Below are 19813 nucleotides of genomic sequence, written 5' to 3'. Positions count from 1 at the left end.
CTGCCCTGTGACATGCAGAGGGCAGAAGGAAGCTATAATCTTCATCAGTTAGAATTTCAACTTGTGCTGCTTGATGAGCTTCAGCACCCGAGTTGCACGTGCATTTCTTTGTGCAGCGGTCTTTGCGTGTCTGGGATTTCTCCGTGGACTTGAGCAGAGAGCACCTGAGGTACATATAAGTGGTGAGGAACCTCTTGTTGCATGCGTGTCATGCCGAGACATATTTCACCTGAAATCTACTGAGAATTTCTTTCAGGCAAACTTCCTGTGTGCACAGTAAATGAGTGAAAGATCAAAGTGTCCATCCGCCGCACGTCTGTTTGGACTTTGGTGACATCTTTGGTGCTAAGCTGTCACTCGTGTGTCGAGTTTGAATTTATTACACACCACTTCCTCTGTATAATCTTTCACATATACGTTTAAAAGCTAATAAGAGCACCCAATTCAAGAATTACAACTGATTTTTTTTGGGGGGGGGCTAAATTTATTTAGGTGAATTGGAAAAAAGAGCCGATAGCTGTGTTTTGAATACATTTGGAGATGATGTTTATACAAATCTAAAATCTTCATTTACTGTATGCTATTGATTTATTCAATGGAACTTTAGTCTTTTATTGGCAAAACTGAATTAAATCCTCTCAACTGAGTCAGGAGTCAAACAGAGGAGAGATGGAGTGAAATGACAGCCAATTCGGAGACCATATCCCATGTAAATTAGCCATTAACAACCATATGATTATGATAAGAATAAGGTTTTTTTTTGTAATCACGCCTCATGCTACACTGCTCTGTGACCGACATTGCAAAAATGAGGTAAAATAAAAAGAGAAACGGGTCAAATTCAAAAGGTAAAACAAGTTTTACCTTTTGAATTTGAGCTTTGTACACACCAGAAACTCATCCCGAATGAAGTACTTTGCCCTGGTGACACGTGGATCTTCTCCTGGCTCTGGTATTGCTGTTGGACGAGAAGGAATCTGGTCACAATGAAGTCGTCTTTACGCAGTGCCATTCAACCGTCACACAGTATAGCACTGTAGCTTCAGATAGAGTACTGCCTTTTAGTATGTGTTCACACTGACTTTTTACAAGCTAGCAAAAAGCTGTAACCATGAAGTCACATGACTGACACCCAACTCACTGATTGGACCGTCTTGGTAATGACAACTTGCATCGTCGGGGCTACATGGACCCACATGATGCAAACAAATTCTGGTGACTGACATGAGCTCAGAGTAATCCAAATATCCGAGGCGGTCCTACCATCATCAGGTGTAGTGTAGCGTGCGAACTCCGGGAAATACTCCTCGATTTTAGATTTCCCTGCCAAAACCTTCTCAGCCAGTAGGTCCTGTTTGTTCAGGAAGAGGATTACTGAAATGGTCCGTAGCCACCTGTGGAGGGAAATGAACGAGTTTAGTGTCAGGTTTCTTTAGAATTAGTTAGATTTGGCCCCAAACTATGCTACAGGTCAGCTTTTGGAGAGTCGCTGTGTTTCAAGTGGCATTCTGTTTAAATGGGCTTTGGCTGACGAACAAGGGAGTTGTGGATTAAAAAGGTCTTAGAGCTTCTGCCATAAACAGTATAATGCCCTCACAATGAAAGACTAAGTATCCAGTCAGCGTCGACGCAGGAACATTATATTTATTAAATTTTTTTGTAAAGTTTTCAGACATTATTGCTGCTGAACAGGTTTGTGATGTACATACCACATTGTTCAAGTTTACAGTGTACTCCTATTTTGTCTTGAAGAGGTAAATCTCACTGAAAAGATACCGTGGTGCAAAGGGCTGCTCTTACACGGAACAGAAATTTATTCTGTTACCAAAGAAATATCCTTTTAAAGATCTCATATTTGACACTTTTATGGTGTTGTATTTTTTTGTAGCCTTAGTCTTCATCCTATTTGGTTTCAGGGCAACGATGCATGACCAACGGTACTGACTGTAGGTGACATTTTAAGCCATGTTAGTTTGCCGTGTGCAAATATATTTACAAAATGTTTTTTATAAAAGTTTTTTTGTGATATAATGTAATGGTCACAAACAGAAAAATGTAATGAGTAATGGTAAAATCCAAAGTGTCTCTGACCTGTTGTTCCAAATGTTCTTGAAAAGATTGAGGGCTTCCTGTAGTCTGTTAGTCTGATTGTCTTCTCTGATCACCATGTTGTAGCTGCTACTCGCCACCACAAAGATGATAGCGGTCACATCTAAATATCACACACACACGCACGCACGCACACACACACACACACACACACACACACACACACACACACACACACACACACACACACACACCGTAAAATAAGATTAACACACCAAAGATGAACAAAACAAGCAAATAAACTTCTATATATGTACCTGTTATTGCTATTTTTTTTTTTTAATTTTAGATCTAAATGAAGAGATGGAAATGCATCTGACAAAACCAGACACAAGTTTCTGAACATGATACAAATTAATCAAAGTCAATAACTAAGAAAATTCCTAAATAGTCCATCATCATTTCATCATAAAGCAATCCAAGCTGTAAACACCGTACCATTAAAACACTGGATCCACTTTCGACGTTCATCCCTTTGACCTCCGACGTCGAACATACTGAGACACAAGTTGAAATTTTAATTTACACTGTAGAAGCAAAGTAAAGGCTCGACATCAATGGATGGTGAAGAGAAACACGGTTTGACGTTTTAGAAAAAAAACATATCCATACAGTGTTTATTCACTATAAAAATAGATGATCTGATACAATGAAATTGATTGATTTGCCAACAAGAAACTTCAAATTGTTTTTTCTACATCTCTCTTTGGATGTTTAGGCTCTTATGCGTATTTTTTTGTGTACTATAATTATCAGGGGGAAATCTTTTCCACTATTATTTTTTTTTTACTTTGACTTTATTACACTACATTTTTATAAATAAAGTTTGCCGTAACTCACTGGAAATTGACTTTGTCTATTTGAAATCTTGTCTCAAAGATCCCAGATGTCAGTACTCTGCATCTCAGCAGGTCCTGAAATAAAGAGAGGGAATACGAGGGTTAAAGAAAATAAAAGCAGAAAACAGTACAGTCAGTCTCGAAGGTGGAGGCCAACAGCAGACAAAGAGAAGTTAGTGGGCCAAACCAATACAGCTGAAACAGATTAACAGAATAAATACAATAATTCAACAAATAGATTGTATATCTTTAGAACAAGAATAGAATCACCTCTAAGACCATCTTCTTTTAGGCCACAGTTTAGAGTTAATCATTAAATGCTATTTTTTTAATCAATTTGATTGTTCAATATATAAAAAGACAGAAAAACAGTAAAACAAAATTATCTTTACAAACTCAAGAGTTTTACCTGAGCAACAGAATAAAATCCCCAAATATTCAGTGAGAAAAGCAACGAATCCTCACATTTAAGAACCTGAAAACAATGTCCAAAACAACTGCAGATTGACCATACAGTGCCTACGAATGTATATTCACTATACATTTTATGTAATACATTTTTTTTTTTTTTATATATAAAATCTGCACTACACATTCCCCTCAAAACTCGTACAATAGACAAAGTATCCATGACTGATACATAACTTTTTGCTAACTATTTGACAAGGCAACGTGTACATATGTAAAAAATTCCCTCGATGACAGAAAATGACAGTGACTTCATGAAGGTCAGCTTATGGTTCTCATGTCCACGTGGGTCAGAGTGACGTGAACTTTATCATCTGCACAAGTTGGACCCTGTGCGATCGTCTGTGCGCGGACTGGCCGCAGATCAGGCATGAACAACTGCACACGCTCATTTTGCAAATCCTATGTATGTTCTGATATAGTGTATGTACAGTATTACACATCCTTGGACCAAGCTGGGGTAGATAGCTCTGAAAAAAGTCAGAATTTGAAAATACAGCTCTCCTTCTTCCTGTCTCTACCCTAAGCACCTCCCGCCAAACGAGCACACGCACACGCTTTAGTCATGAAGTTCTCTTCATCTCTGAAACATTTGGCCAATATTGACACGAGCTTTATTGCAGATTGTGAAAGTTGCACAAGGATTGTTCTCTTTTTGGATGTTTGAGTTGATTAAGAGTATGAATGGCCTTGGTAAAGAAACTGTTCATGAGCAGTGGTCCCAGTTGCGAATGACCTGTAGCGCCTGCCAAGGAGCAGCGGGTCAAACGGGTGCTAGCCACGGTGTGAACTGTCTTCGAGAGTATGAATGGCTCAGGAAAGGTAGCGGATGTTGGTGAGTGAGTCGGAACAGCCAATAGGAACGCCCTCTCTCTGAAATGACCTGTAATTGCCCTTCAGTCTCCATCACGCGCTACATTTTCTGGAGACTGAGAGCTAAGAGGAGATGCAGACTTTTAGCGTTCTCTCTGAACACTTCAATTACCATATGCTGAAAGGTTAATACGGATATTTTTGCATACTGATGTCACCAAAAAAAAACCTGCCTATTCCAGCTTTAAGGAGTTTCAGACAGTTTTGTTTTTTGACGTTTTAATGTTATTCAGTTAAACACATTTGGGAAAGGAGCTTTTCTTGTTGAGATTCACAACAACCATTTTGATAAGTAACAGTGTTACTAAATAATATTATCACAGTGTGACAGTGAGCAAGCATTCACAATACCAGGAGTCTGATACTAAAGCCGCTCCAAGGAATTCAGCAGTCATTCATCATATTCTAACTTTAGTTTTATTATATTTACATTGTGCTTTTCTAGTTGTTAGTTGAGTTCTATAAAAAAAAAATAATAAAAAAAAAAAAGGCTTATGTTAGTTGCATGGATGTTAAACTATTATTAAAGCTGTTGCTTGTGATGAACATCTTACCTGATCAGTGGGTGTGTAGTCGTTCTGCCTGACCACATCGATCCTGTCTAAGAAGCTGCAAAGAGAACAGAAAAATACAGACAGTTAGATCCCAGCTGCTGTCCTGCAGGAACATAATAATAATTATACAATAACATAATAAAACTATAATTTACAATATAGTTACAATAACACAGCAAAACATGTCAATTCAATAGCCCACTTTCAGTAATCATCCAAATAAATGCTACTTAGGACTACATGTACCGGCTGTGAATGCACCATAAAATCTGATTATACTGACGAGCCTACACAAACAAACACACACACACAGTGGTCCAACCCAGTACAGTAATAAGATGAGAAAGATGGAGGACAGCAGTCCCTGGACGGCCACGAGGGGGCGCGTGTCTCAATTCACAGTGAGATCAGAGGCAGCCAGTCTGAGTCACCAGCAGCCGTTTGCTCTGTCAGACCCGAGAAGCCTCGTCAATGGAGCTGTTGTAGTAGTAGTTGCACAGGAGGAGAAGTGTGTGTGTGTGTGTGTGTGTGTGTGTGTGTGTGTGTGTGTGTGTGTGTGTGTGTGTGTGTGTGTGTGTGTGTGTGTGTGTGTGTGTGTGTGTGTGTGTGTGTGTGTGTGTGTGTGTGTGTGTGTGTGTGTGTGTGTGTGTGTGTGTGCCTGTGGCAGTGTGTGGCAGTGTGTATGTGCGTGGGTGGGTATGCAGGCCTACAGTGCGCTCAGATTTGCATAGTGCCTACCCAAGCGCATGTTAATTGTTCTGCTGAAATGGCCTACATCGCTGCTGCTATTCAAGGTGTGCCAGTCACCCTGATGTTTTCATGGTGACTGCATCATGGTCGGCTGCTGGATGGAGGTGTCTGTTCAGGATTCAAAACTGGCCACAGACAAGATTAAATGTCTGAAACGGAGAAAAAAAAATCAACGACTAATGATCCTTCCTCGTGTATAGGGTGCAGTTCTACTATATATGTGCATATACAATGAATCTGAGGACTGGGATGGCTTAGAAAAGCGTGGACACAAAAAAAAACACAAATAAAGAAACATCCCTGCTGTCTTGCCAGTACTTTCATTTGTACAGAAACATATAGAAAGAAGAACAGGAGTGGCTCAGCTGCGGCCAGCTCCACTACACTGGGAGGAATTTGGTGATTATCTATAAATTACAGTGGCAACCATCCTACAGTAAGTGTCCCACTAGCCTGCATCAGTCAAGCACAAGTACTGCTGGTTTTCCAACAACGAGTCCTCTTAAGGGTGACGAAAGGGCACAGGAGCGCTGAGAGGGGGATCATCTACAGAAGCAGAACTTCTACTAAAGACAGCTCTGTGTGCACTAATACTATTCATATCATCCAAATGATCCATTCACTGATTTGCTGCTGTTCTTAAACATGTAAGAAATAGGAATTGGGAAAATCCTGCAGAGGAGAGCTTGTTAATGTCCCTGCGTTTGCCTCAGTATATTAAACATTAAAATCTCATTCTATTCAACTCAGCTGAAATACTGAATTAAAATTAAATTCAATGCAAATACTTTCAGGGGTCCCCAACATTTGCCAGAGGAAGGTCTACAGATACTGCCTGACTGATACATTTAGAGTGCCGATGTGAGTCTTTTTGGGGATCGACGGGAACAGAAATATTTGAGATGTTGTGTCAGGTGGACGGACAGTGACTGTGAAGCTAAAACAGTTTGAATTATATTTATCAACTTCCCTAAACTATTATAAAAAAAAAAAAATGGTGTTATCATTTGTCTGTCTTTGCAAACTGGTCAAACTGTAGGCCTCAACAAATTATTAAAATAAAGGTGAAACACTGGCTGAACTAGCCACGAAAAACATACAACTGGTAACTATGGAGTTGGAATAAATAGCTTTATTTTTTTTTTTAAAGGCAAAGATTCCTACAGTGTGTTATAGTGTGTGCCTGAATATAAAACTTTTTTTTTTGGAATGTATATGATCCTGATTCATCATGGCACTGCTTACAACCTCCACTAACCAATTTCCTGAAAACACCCCCCTCCCTCCCCAAAAAAACAAAAAAACTCTGCAATGACTCACAAACTAAACATGTTGGAATCCACTCTTTCCTGGTTACTTGCTAAAAGGTGGCTCCTGACATAGACAGACCTGCTAATTCCCCACCATGTTGGATTCTCGGCCTGCCCAGCTGTCTGCTTTGACTGATTGTCTGCACTCCAGTCCTTACAACTAGAAAGGCAAGGCGCCTGCTTGTAGCTGCCTCTCGGAGAACAGGTATGCAGCCCCCTCTGAGATAACTAGGAATGTGGCAGGCAGGGGTGAAATGTGACAAGAGGGCTGCAGGTAACACACTGCAAGGAACAGGGGGCTGGGTCTGCAGAAGCTGCAGTGCTGGACAGATAAAAAGACAGCAGTCAGGAAGAAGTACTGAAAGAGAAACAGAGGAGGACAAAGAGTTTGGGGAATGAGGAGTCATGTGTGTGTGTTTCTCCGCACAAATGCACACTGACACAGATATATAGAACACACATGGAGGCTATTAAGCAGCCAACCCGTTGGGTACCATGGACTCTCTGCAGGGGCCAAGTGGCTCAGCTGTTCCCACACTACAGTGCTTCTGCTGTGCCAGCAAACCCAGAGTCCTCAGCGGAGGACCGCTTGGAGCCAAGCAGCCCCTCATGCACAGCTCAGACCCTTTGAGCCAGCGTCTAACTTGTCTTCCTGTAACACTTGTCTTCCTGTAACATACACACATATGAAGCTCACAAAAAAAAAAAAAAACCCATTAATAATCAGGACCTGACAGAATCCAAAAGCTCTAATGATGACAGAGCTAACATGGCTGCCGCTGACATCTGCCGAGGCCAAACTCTTGTTTATCTACAGCTCTGGTCTGTGGCGTAGACACACCCAGGACAAACACTCAACTCAATTTTTAGCAGTTCTCCCTATTAATAGGAGAAGTGCCAATAATAACCGTGCCTCGTAAGTTGAACTAAATAATAGTGGCTGCCCCAGTAACAGAGAGGTCTGCGGTGTTATGTATAACCTGTCAGGGTTATTCTGGGGTAGCAGACAGGCTGACTTAAACTCTGGAAATACACACAGCACTTGTCTGGGGACTGAAAATAACCCTGTATTTACAAAAAAAGATAAAGTGCATTATTTGACTTTACTGTACTTTTTACTTTGTATATTTTTTTTGCAGGTTCAATTACTGAATTGTAGGAAAAGCAAATGATTAATACAGTAGTTCTATCTTTTAAAAAAAAGTTAAATTTACTGCTGTATAAATAAAAACAATACTGGGAACTGTTTTATTATGTGTTTGTAAATATAAAACAAAAACATAAATTTCAACTTCAAGAAAAAAAAAAAAAAGGTCAACTTCCCTCAAAATTCTGCTTTAACAATTACCAAAAATAAACACGCTAAAACAGCAGCATGTATCCGCTTTGCATGTCAAACTTGAGAAAGGAGGTCTGTACTGAAACACTCTTTGGAATTGTTTCTGAATTTCCTTCTCCACAACAAAACAGACATCTTCATAAGCTGGAAAGGCTTGAGGGCCCTGCACAATCAACAGTATGCGTACTGTCCCAGCAGAGCTGATAACACTCCCATAACGCAGTCATCTTGTTAAAGTGGCAGCATTAGGACACAGGATTACCCAGATTATGAGCTAGTATACCTCCTCAACTCTACACGGGATTACACTACTCTGAGCTGCACAACTGTGTTTACTAGTCACTCAGCTGGACTGCAAAATAGTCTCAATTATTATCTCTATTTATTTAGATTAAAAAAACATAAACTTGACAAGAAACCTGAGTGAGATTTATAGTGTTTTTTTTGTTAATTTGATATTTACATTTTAAAATCATGATATAATTTAATTTGAACTTTTACAGTTTGCCAATGTCTCTTTCTTTTAAAAACAGCCAGCATTCATTATTAAAGAACAAAGGAACTGTCACAACAAATGCAACAACAATTACTTTGTTTTTTGACAACATCTGGAAAACTTTGCCCTGCATCCGAACAGCTCTACTGAAAGGCTGTGACACACACACACACACACACACACACACACACACACACACACACACACACACACACACACACACACACACACACACACACACACACACACACACACACACACACACACACACACACACACACACACAGCGGGAAGGATTACGTCCCTAAAAAGCACCTCTTTCCACATCCGCTGTAATCTATTTACCTCTACCAGGTTTTCAAAAGCTCTACAAGCCACTTCTTTTAATGTCCTTGTCATCTCATTTAAATAAAAAAATTAAAAACTGACAAAAACTTGTTCATTAACAAATAAATAAAGTGTGTATTTCTGTCGAAATATAAAAACCCAGTTAAATTGGTTAAACAGCTAAACAAAGAAAAAAGGAAAATAGTTCATCCTTTGTAAATAAAGTTAAGCATCAGGTGGGAGTGTTAAAATCAGAAACTTAGGATTTAGAAAGTTGAATGCATGATATATACATCCGTCACTTAATTTAAAAATACTTTACTGTTATTGTTATTAACACTAATATGGATACTTGAACCGTGCGCATACAATAAAATAATTTAATTACGCCGTGAAAGAGCACATTTTACTAAATCTTTTACATTCAAATGGCTTTAAAACTGATCCATAAACATAAAAATTCAAAGTAAGTCCCAGTTTGCAAAACTGAGAGCAAACGCTTGAATTTGTCATTTCAGGACACTCAAATCCATCTCTGCACACGAGAAAACTGAAGCTTTAGAGAAAACTGAAGCTTTACAAGCCTCCGAAGAACCAAGTCAGAAAATGGTCATGGGCTGCTTCCTCAAGGGGGGAAGAGATCCTGCACAGCCCGCCTAGAGGAGAGACCAAACCAAAGGCTTCACCAGCCGATCCTTAATCAAACACACACACACACACACACACACACACACACACACACACACACACACACACACACACACACGCGCGCGCACACGCACATGCACACGCACACGCACATGCACACACACATCCAGAGATAGAGAGAGAAAGAGGAGGAAAGAAAAGAGAGAGAAGGCTGTGTCTGACATTACAGCGCTGCTCCAAAAATAGCTCCCTGGCACCCTGGCCTCCAGCTTGGTTGTCATGGTGACAGAACCACAGGCACTATAAATAGACAATCGGCTCCAAATCTTGTGCTACTGGAGAGGGGCCAGAAAAAGGGGAGAGACAGACACAGAGAGAAAAGAAAAAGAAAAAGGGAGAGAGAAAGCATGAGGAGAAAGAAGGAGAGAAGAGGGGGAGAGAAACAGAGAGAGTAACAAAGAGATCCAGAGAGAGAAATGCAGGGAATGAGGTGGGTTATAAAGAGAGGAAAAGTGCAAGACAGAAGAAAAGAAACAACAACAAAAAAGGAAAGATCAAATTAAAGAAGTTAAGAAGTAACACAAAAAGAAAAGGGACTAAAAAGGAACAGATTGTGAAGAATATAACAAAAAACAAAAAGGTGGAAGAAGAGAAGTGAAAGAGAAAGCGTGTGCAGAAACCAAGAAAAACACAAATCAAAAAAGAACAAAATATAAAAAAAAAAAAGTGTAGTGAGCTATCAATGAAACAATGCGAAGTTTAGAAGAAAAAAAATGAAAGAAAAAAGAAGAGGGATAAAAAGAAACAAAGACAAACAATACGGGAAGAGCATAAGACCACAAGAAAGAAAAGAAACAAGTCAAAGAAATACAATTTAAAAGAGGGATACAAAAAGAGAAACAAAGGCAAAAATCAGGGATGAAAATTAGACCTAAAGAAAGGCTAAAAGAAGAAAAGAAAAGCAATAAAAAAAAATTACAGAGAAGTTAGAAAGAAAGAAAAACTCAATTAAAGAGAAACAAAAATAAAATAAACTAAGAACAAATAGAACGAAAACAAGATAGAAAGAGTAGGACGTGAGAGGCGGGCCTGCTAACAGTAACTAAACATTGTGAACAGCACAATCACTGATTACACACAGCATTCAGAAAATCACAATACAGTGAGATTACAGCAGCAAAGTTTCCCAAAGCCGTCTCCAAATTAGCCTTAAACACTTTAAAACCCAACTCAAGCTCAGACACAGCATTTGCGACATCTGCTGCTCGCACACATCCGCATATTTCTCAAAAACACGTATTCAGGACAACACCACATGAAGGCGACATCAAAAATTATATGTTTTAAAACGCAAAATCTGTGCTACGTTCACACCAAAGGTCCACACCACCACGCTGTTTTTGAGCCCCTCAAATGAAGACTTTTGAATACTTTGCCAAACTCAGTTTTATCTTTAAAAAGATGGAAACAGGTGGAAACAGATAATTTTCCTTATTGGGTCTTAATCTTGATTTGTAACGCCCTTATCACGTGACTCGCGTGGGGGGGGGGGGATTAACATCAGCCTTGGGTACCAGTGGTTAATTCAACTTGGGTAAGAACCAAGAAGTTGCCGACCTTGCTGTGCTAGCAGCAGCTGTGAAGTTAAATTTGCATTTCATAATGCCAACACTTCCTGCTCGTGGAGGAGGAAACCTACTTGCAGAGTGTCCATCGGCTGTTTTAAAATGAAAATGTGTAAGTGTAGATGTAGCCTAAGTACTGACACTAACACCCCCCCCCCAAAAAAAAAAAAAAAAAAACAACAACAAAAAAACAACCCAACAACCATCAGTTTGTCTTTGCCCATCCCTCACTCCCTTCCCCCTCCCGATGAGTCAGAGACTCAATCCCAGCCATTTTCTGTCCTTGCAGAAACATCACTGCACATCACAGAGACAGCTAGAAAGAGAGAAAGTGTGTGTGTGTGTGTGTGTGTGTGTGTGTGTGTGTGTGTGTGTGTGTGTGTGTGTGTGTGTGTGTGTGTGTGTGTGTGTGTGTGTGTGTGTGTGTGTGTGTGTGTGTGTGTGTGTGTGTGTGTGTGTGTGTGTGTGTTGGGCACATTATCGCTTGGACAAGATTTTTAAAGAATCATTATTGAACTCAACGGTAAAGGAAACAGATACAGGATGTATGGAGGTGATCCGTCAGATTCCTCCCCTCACTTTCCAAGCTATTTGTGACACACATTTCTCCGTTTCCTCTCAACATCTGGCGAGCGAGAAGATTGACCACAGTTATTCACCATGTATATTTAAACCCATTATTTCTGATAAACTTAAAACCTCTGAGAAAAGCCTGACTAAAAGCTTTAAAATGTTCTGTGTTCGAAGAGGAAAACCGCAGAATAATTGACAACTAATGTTTGTTCCACAACTAAACAATTTATTGTGATTTTTAAGTGACGAACCACATGCTCTATGTATTGCCATCGCAAGTTTCCAGAACCCAAAGTCACATCTTTAAATCAATTTAGAAATAACAAAATAGTTTGGAATGTTATCCCGAGTGTTTTAAAGTTGAACAAAGCAACAACAACAAAAATAATAAAAAAAAAAGTTTTAAAAAAGCAGTGAATCTTCAGATTTAAGAGCAATCGCTGGCATTTCCGCTTGACGAATGATAATTTAGCACTTGTACTATTTAGTGATTTGATATCATATATAGTGAAATTATATAATTTTATGCAGCTTCAGAGATTAAACGCCGTTTCATTCATGCCGTAGTTTCCTTTAATTTCCCTTGATATTTAACATCTTTATGACATTATAGAAATTTATATAGAAATTACATACGCAGTGATGTTTGTTACTACATCCCCCACCTCAAATGAATCAACATTTTTTTCCAATTTCTGCTGAGCAATAACATTTTCTAACCTGTACGGGACAGTGCAACAAGCAATGGACACAACACTGACATCTTATCGACTTTTAAGATAATATGGAGAACATGTTGGAGACAGCTGCTTATTTACACATCCAGCAGAAAAATAGCAACATCAGCATTTATTTGGAGCCCTGTTTCTGACCCCGAGATGACGCAAGTCCAATACTCACTTTCATTTTAGCTGTATTTTCTCATAATTCATATATATTTGAATTTAATTAACTTCTTATAGTCATATCAAGTCTTTATAAAATGTTATCAAAAGTTTTTTTTGTTTTCTTTGTGATGTCACTGAATTCCTTTAAACTTGAGGCAGGTAAGCCTAACTAGGTGGGTACATCTCACGAAAAGCCACATCTGCTGTGAAGCTATTTGGCGTGCTAACGAAGCAACAAGATATGAAGATCCTCATATGATCGACGCTCGTTATTAAAACGCGTAAAAGGTGCCACAGACGGAGACGGTGCGAAAGGAGACGTGGTTCTGACACTACAGCGCAAACAGGCTCCTTTTGTGCAGCTCTGTTCGCTGTGTTCCCAAATATATAATCGTCTGCAACTGGTCAGCAATGTCTCATGATTGGCTTGTTTTTCACAAGTTCCTTTGGGCCATGTGTTTGCATTTATTTTCTCTGTTTATGCCTCATTCCATTCAGAAATGTTTTTTCTTCTTTTTATTCAAGGGAATAGTTCAGAATTTGGAGAAACGGTCCTGTTAGAGGAAGAGGATTGATGCCACTGTGGAGTAGATGTGAACACGGCCGAATGACTGAAACCAGGGGGACGCAGCGTTTCTGTCTCCGTCCAAAGATAACAAAATCTGCCCACCAGCAGCACTTCCAAATCTCACCGACACATTTTGTCTCGCTTGTTTAATTCTTACGAAAAGTGTCAAAAATACTGTGACTTCCTGATGTCTCACAAGTTGGGACAAAGGACCATTTTACATTTCGACACAAGAACAATTACAGAACAATTTCTCTGTTGATCGACAAATCAAATAATCAGTTAATTGTTTCAGCATTTTTTTTTTTTTTTTTTTTTTAAATATGATATAAAACAATAACTAATAATGATATAAAATATATCCAATTTGTTAATCAGGCTCATTTATATCATTGAAAAGCAGGACAAGAGTTACACATTTCTTCATACTGAATATACATTGTCAGTTTTTAAATGCATTTGTAGATTGATCCAAACACCAACTCTACAGTACGACTCTGTTTTTTTAAATAGTTACTTAGCAGTGTATTTAATCACAACATAAAAAAATGATTTAGGTTCAATCGCGTGAACATTAAAAGTAATAATTATGTCGTGATGTGTTATAAGCAACTCAGAATCTCAGGCATAATTTTCAATCAGGCGATTATTTCAGGATAAAGTTTCTAACTGTGATTTCGGTGCGGACTAAACAACCGAAACCAGACAAACGGGCCTCGCCTTCTGAGACAAAACAAATGCTCGCCTCAGTCCTGTTAGGGGACACAGTCACGCTGTTTGGACCTGTATGTGAATTGCCTAAAGTTACAGGAGCCTCACCAACACCAAATGAATCCAACGCATGCATCTTCATAAAATCAAGGACGACAACATGCTTGCGAACCAAGACCACATAATGTATGTATGTAGTATGTAGTAATGTGTGTTAATAAAATACAACAACAACAAACACACATCACAGAGGAGCATGACCAAGCAAAAAGACAGCTGAGGGAAGCTTCCTTCTCTCAGAGACAACAAAGCATCAGTGCCCAGTCAACTTCTTCTTCCCTTTTTTAATTGGTTTTCATGACATGAATCAGATGATGTAATTCATTTTCTTAAAAAAAAAAAAAAAAAAAAAAAAAGGGAGAGACGTGGGGGGTGTCCGGGGTGGGCCTGACTTTTCCCTGCTTATCCAAGGTTGACATTTTCATTTAACAACCTTCATCAATAATGCTGAAGTTGTCTCTCTCCTAACACACTCATTCTTTCTCCTTCTGCAGCCTGCCTGGGTTAAAAATAGCTCTCCCCTCTCTCTTTCTCTGCTTCTCCGTTTACATAAGCACACAGAGGGGGGAGGGGAGCACTTCCGGTCTGGCCACCCAGCCCAGCATCTGATCCATAACACTGGAGCTGCTGGGTGTGGGAGAAGAGAGGAGAGGAGGAGGAGGAGGAGAAGGAGGAGAGGAGAGGAAAGGGAAACCCTCTCTTTCTCCATTTCAATGTCTCTCTTCAATCCTTTCTCCTTTTCAATCGTTCTGTCTCTGTCGACCAAGTCTGTTGGTTTTTCATGACCATCTTCTCCATAGGGTGCACTGACAACCAACCTCCTCTCAAGAAACCATACAGTACCACACACACACACACACACACACACACACACACACACACACACACACACACACACACACACACACACACACACACACACACCCATATCAACAAACACCTGTGGTCGCACATGTAACACGACAAGGTCACACAGTGCACTCACTCATATTGTACACTAAGTCCATTCACTAGAGTACTGCACTACAGTACTTTATGGGAATCTTTTTTAAGTGAATATTTCAAGTTCACGTTACTTTACACTTTTATTTCACTATATTTCAGAAGAAATACTGATTGTTTTTTTTTTTTTTTTTTTCTTTCCTCTACATGTTTTTGATCGCTACAATAACTGGATTAACATACAGATTTTACATACAAATAACTTGATGGATTTATTAGATGCAGTATTCAGTCTTTAAAGATTAAAAACAGTGATTCTTTCTGGCTTGCGGACCTTCACAAAAAGCAGCGACTTACTTGCGTACTTGTGGTTCCACCTAATAGTAATCTGTTTCAACTTTTCAGGGTTTCATTTCAACCTACAGTATAGTGCGGGACTTGAACATACAACAAACAACCATAACATTTAAGCCCTTGCCAGATGTATTCACACAATGCTGATTCAGCCTGACTCCCTGCCGGGTAAATCTTTCTGTACTTCACGGTACACCCAGTTTTTAAATCTGGTGTCTGGTGAGACATGCCCATGCTCTCACGATTAATGTAAACTGAACGCTCTGATGGTGAAACGAGTCATTTTAAAGGGATCGTAATACTTCAAACTATTTATCCACAATTTCACAGCCACGAAAGTAGCGACAGAGTTGACCACAACGGAGCCTATGATGTAACAACATGCCAACAGAGTTTTTGTAATTACTCTCACAGGCAGAAGGGCAAAACAAAAGTTCAATACTTCAGGTTTAATAACTGTTTAACATCCAAAGATGTGAAACTTGTAATTCTTTCACAAAAAAGCAAAAATTAAGGGAAAAAGTTTGTTCAGCAAAATACAATTTTTTTTCTTGTGTCCTATTAAGTTAATCATCTCATCAGCTAAGTTTATACTTCAGGTAATTTTTTTGGTGGCTATTACATACATTATTGTATTCATCAGTATATAAAGTTTCATATTCAAAAATTATTTAAAAAAAAAAAGGCTAACTCGGACATACACACCAGCACATACTGTACACAAATACGCATACATGTGTATACATAGAGGAAAGTCCTCTAACCTCCAAAACTCTCACCTCATGTGAAACTGTGTGTCTTATAACAAAGGCTTGACCAAGATCAAAAGGCTGTTAACATGTTTGGAACAGCGGATGGAGATCATGCAGAGGGTTTGGGGAAAGCTGATGCTAAAATATCTCAGTATTTCTGTCGAATAATTTTGAAATGCAAAACCCTGCCATTTAAAAACAGTAAAGAGCGAGCTGTGCTAGGACGCAATCTCTTTCGCTGTCAGCGGCCACACACAGATACCATCCATGGGGTTTATATCTGGGTTGTTTAGCAAAACTAACTAGACAGCTACCTGACAGAAAAGGTCAACTTTTTTACAAACACAGAGATGGTCAACCTTGCAATGGCTCAGCAAACAGAAGGACAATGCAATCAAACAGCGTGAAATCTTTAGGAAATAGTCCGTTGATATGTAATATTTGTCTGATTTTCAACATTTCCAATGAAATGACCAAAACCAACAGCTTGCCGATCATCCTATCAACCACTCTCTGTGCAGCTTTACATAGTTTATTCTTCTTGGCAGAGAGCTCCATTGTTTCAGAATCTGGCTGTTGTGAGGTTATACTAAAACACAGAGGTACTTTGGGCTAAATGCCAACGTCAGCGTGCTAACATTCTTACAATGACAATGTTAAAATACAGATGTTTATCCAGTATAATGTTTGCCATGTTCACCACCTTAGCAACATGCATTTTATCCGCTCACAGTTTCCAATTAGCACCGAACATAAAGTAGAGGCGAATAAATCGACATACTGGACAAATTTAAACTTATTACAATTCATCCTGAGGGGGGCTTGAACCAATGTTAACATTAGTCAGAACCAAGGATGTGTACCAACCAACAAATCAACAGGGCTTTTCCTAAAGTAACAATACAGATATCACACAGATGTATCATTTAAAAGGTAAGCCAACAGCATGAAACCGGACACCTTGCACTCAGAAAAAAAAACACATGGAAAAACACCCAAACACCCCACAGAGTGCATCGTTAATGTTCTTTAGAAATAAGGCCATTTGTAATTGCAAGAGTAAGTATAACGGCGAAACAAAGTGGAGACAGTGGATACAACAACAACAAAAAGACTTACTACTGTGCGCAGTCGATGAGCTGATATTCGTTGGACCTTTCCCAGCATGCCCGCACCCCCTCGTCCTGCCAGAGGATCTTTGCATGGTCATAAAACTCCTGGAAAGAGAAAGGTGGGTTGGGATCAACAACATACCACACATAGAAATAACTGTGAGTCAGGCAGTTATTTTAGCCCCCGAAAAGCGTGCAGTATGTAAGTAGAACTGGAATCGTCATGTGTGTTACAGTCTCCTAAACTGATAAACAAATAACGGCTCCACTGGAGACTAAAACACATGATATGATAGCAGTTTTCATTTGAAACATCATGTTATAATAACATGTCATTCTTATAATTTTAGTTGTTTTTTTTTAAATCCAAGAACAAAATTACATCTGCAAAAAAACAATTTATTTACAAATCAATCAACAGAACATTAATCAACAACTGTTTTGATAACTGAATGAGCGTTTTAGTCATTGTTGAAGGAGAAAAAATACAAACATTTCTTGGTTTGATCTTCTCAAATGGGAGGATTTGTTGCTTTGTGTGATGATAACATGATAGTCGATGGAATGTTCAGACAAAACAAGGCATTTGAAGAGGTCACGCCGAGCTATGGTAAATTATAACATTATAGACAAAGTGATGAACAGAAAGTCTTGAGCTGATTCATGAAAAATATCATTGGTTTGTAGCCCAAAAGAAAAATGGAAAGAAAATAAATCCACTAAATGCAGAAAGCAACTAATGACCTACACACAGAGTAAATGGATGGTTAGATATGAAGTTGTGGCTTAGAACTGTATTTCTTGTTTAGGTCTCGATGGGTGAAAGCGTTTACGGACAGATGGAGGGAAGCAGTGATATTCCCGAACTTTTAGGCCGGCTCGGAGAGGAGCAGCAGATGAGCGGGCTCTGACAGAGGCAGGAAACAGAGCAGTTCACAGAGTTCATGAAGAAATGAACAGCTTTGTACTGACACAAGGCTTGGCTGTCACTTCACAGGGGCCTATCTCTTCACCACGATCTACAGCCGCTCGCATACAATGCAGTCAAGCACAAAAAAGCCATTATGAGCCACAGAGTTAAATTGTATACTCTGAAAAATACTTAATTCAGCTGAGAGTGAGCAGGATTTTGGAATGACTGCCTTTAACTGAAATATAAGTTCATCAAACCGGAAAGGATGGCCAAGATGAATACGTCAAAGGGACGAGGCGATACTTCAGGTCCTTCATAACTAGAAGTGGTGTTTATTTGTCACGCTTTTGGCCTAAAGACAACATAAAGCTGTTAAATAGGAGAAACAATGATTGGTGACGATGGTTGTTATCCACAGGCTGTGATATGAACTTCATTAATTAGATATAACACATTATTACAGCACATTATAGGCCGTTTTTAATTCATGCAGCTGCTGATGAAGTTCCTGTTTTGTAATGTATTATCTGTTCCACTCTATTTATGTGATTGTATTGAGCTCAGTTTCAGTCTATGTACGTGTGTGTACATTTATACATTAAGGGGTGTGTATATGCATAAAATGTCTATTCATGTGCATCTAAGTTTTTTCACTGCACTAGAATGCACTGTTTCTAATACACACAACAATAACAATGAACGCAAGTGTAAGAAACTTCTTATATGGAAAGAGTTTCACTTCTCTTCATTTTTTCGGTAGAAAAACTAAGTGAGATAACTCAAAATGTTCTCTTGTTTTTCTTGTTGTATCTCTTTTCCACTTCAGAATGATTTCAGATAAAAGTTGGCGACCTCTGAGTCGGCTCCGAGTACCAATCATTAAAAGTTTCTGTTTAGTTTACAGACTCAAGTTAGTGAAAAGTGTGATATTTAGCAAATTAGCACAAAAAAATACAAAAAAAACAAGACAAGTAAATTGTAGGCATAATGTAACAAATAATTATAAAAAAAACCAAAACCTGCCAGGTTAACTAGGGACAAAAACATAACCAGAGCTGCAGGTTATCTTTAAAAACATTTGCAGGAAAAAAAAAGGTTCATATTTGAAAAAGCGCATCAACACAGTAGGCGACAAATATAATTAGTAGTGTGCAACAACTGAATATCTTTAAATGAGCTTTAGCTTTTAACAAGAGAAAACAACTTCAAATCAAACTTGTTGGGCTTCATTACTTTCTATACGCTATTGATAAATTATTTATACTTTTGTTTTCTAAATGTCATAAAATTGTAAAATGTTAAAGTTAATATATACATTTTGTTTGTTTTGTCCAAAAAACAATTCAAAATCCAAAAACATTTTGTAAAGAATTAAATAGGACAAAAAAAAAATCTGGACAAATAAAAAGTTGTGAATGTTTAGCATTTCTGAGTAAAAAATAATTACTGAAACATTTAATAAATCTATTAATGATAAATTTCCTGTCCATTCTGTCCAAGAGGAGGAGAAATCAAGTAATATTTTCATCTTTAATAATAATTAAAAAAAAAAACAAGTCAGTGAGTTTGTAACAACACACTTACTTATGAATTTCATTTTTTG

At 38.6% G+C, this 19813-nt stretch overlaps 1 protein-coding gene across 4 annotated transcripts in view; it reads right to left on the bottom strand.

Annotated features, from left to right (window-relative positions):
• The window catches only part of LOC138616597 (guanine nucleotide-binding protein G(s) subunit alpha-like), a 33746-nt gene that overhangs the window by 3000 nt on the left and 10933 nt on the right, over positions 1 to 19813 (bottom strand). For 2 of the 4 annotated variants that reach the window (XM_069691028.1, XM_069691029.1), the window contains exons 5-11: positions 17305 to 17402; positions 4844 to 4898; positions 2950 to 3023; positions 2548 to 2606; positions 2092 to 2212; positions 1264 to 1394; positions 865 to 958 (exon numbers count right to left, since the gene is read on the bottom strand). In XM_069691028.1, coding sequence (XP_069547129.1) covers positions 865 to 958; positions 1264 to 1394; positions 2092 to 2212; positions 2548 to 2606; positions 2950 to 3023; positions 4844 to 4898; positions 17305 to 17402 — 632 coding nt within the window. The remainder of the gene's footprint in view (positions 1 to 864; positions 959 to 1263; positions 1395 to 2091; positions 2213 to 2547; positions 2607 to 2949; positions 3024 to 4843; positions 4899 to 17304; positions 17403 to 19813) is intronic. The other 2 variants (XM_069691030.1, XM_069691031.1) reach the window with 1 other exon arrangement.

The sequence above is a fragment of the Brachyistius frenatus genome, unplaced genomic scaffold (genome assembly GCF_029030835.1).
Source record: "Brachyistius frenatus isolate BFR_SWC_R1_liver_20210118 unplaced genomic scaffold, ASM2903083v1 Contig_10, whole genome shotgun sequence".
Classification (NCBI taxonomy): domain Eukaryota; kingdom Metazoa; phylum Chordata; class Actinopteri; family Embiotocidae; genus Brachyistius; species Brachyistius frenatus.
This window is presented reverse-complemented; position numbering and strand designations above follow the sequence as displayed.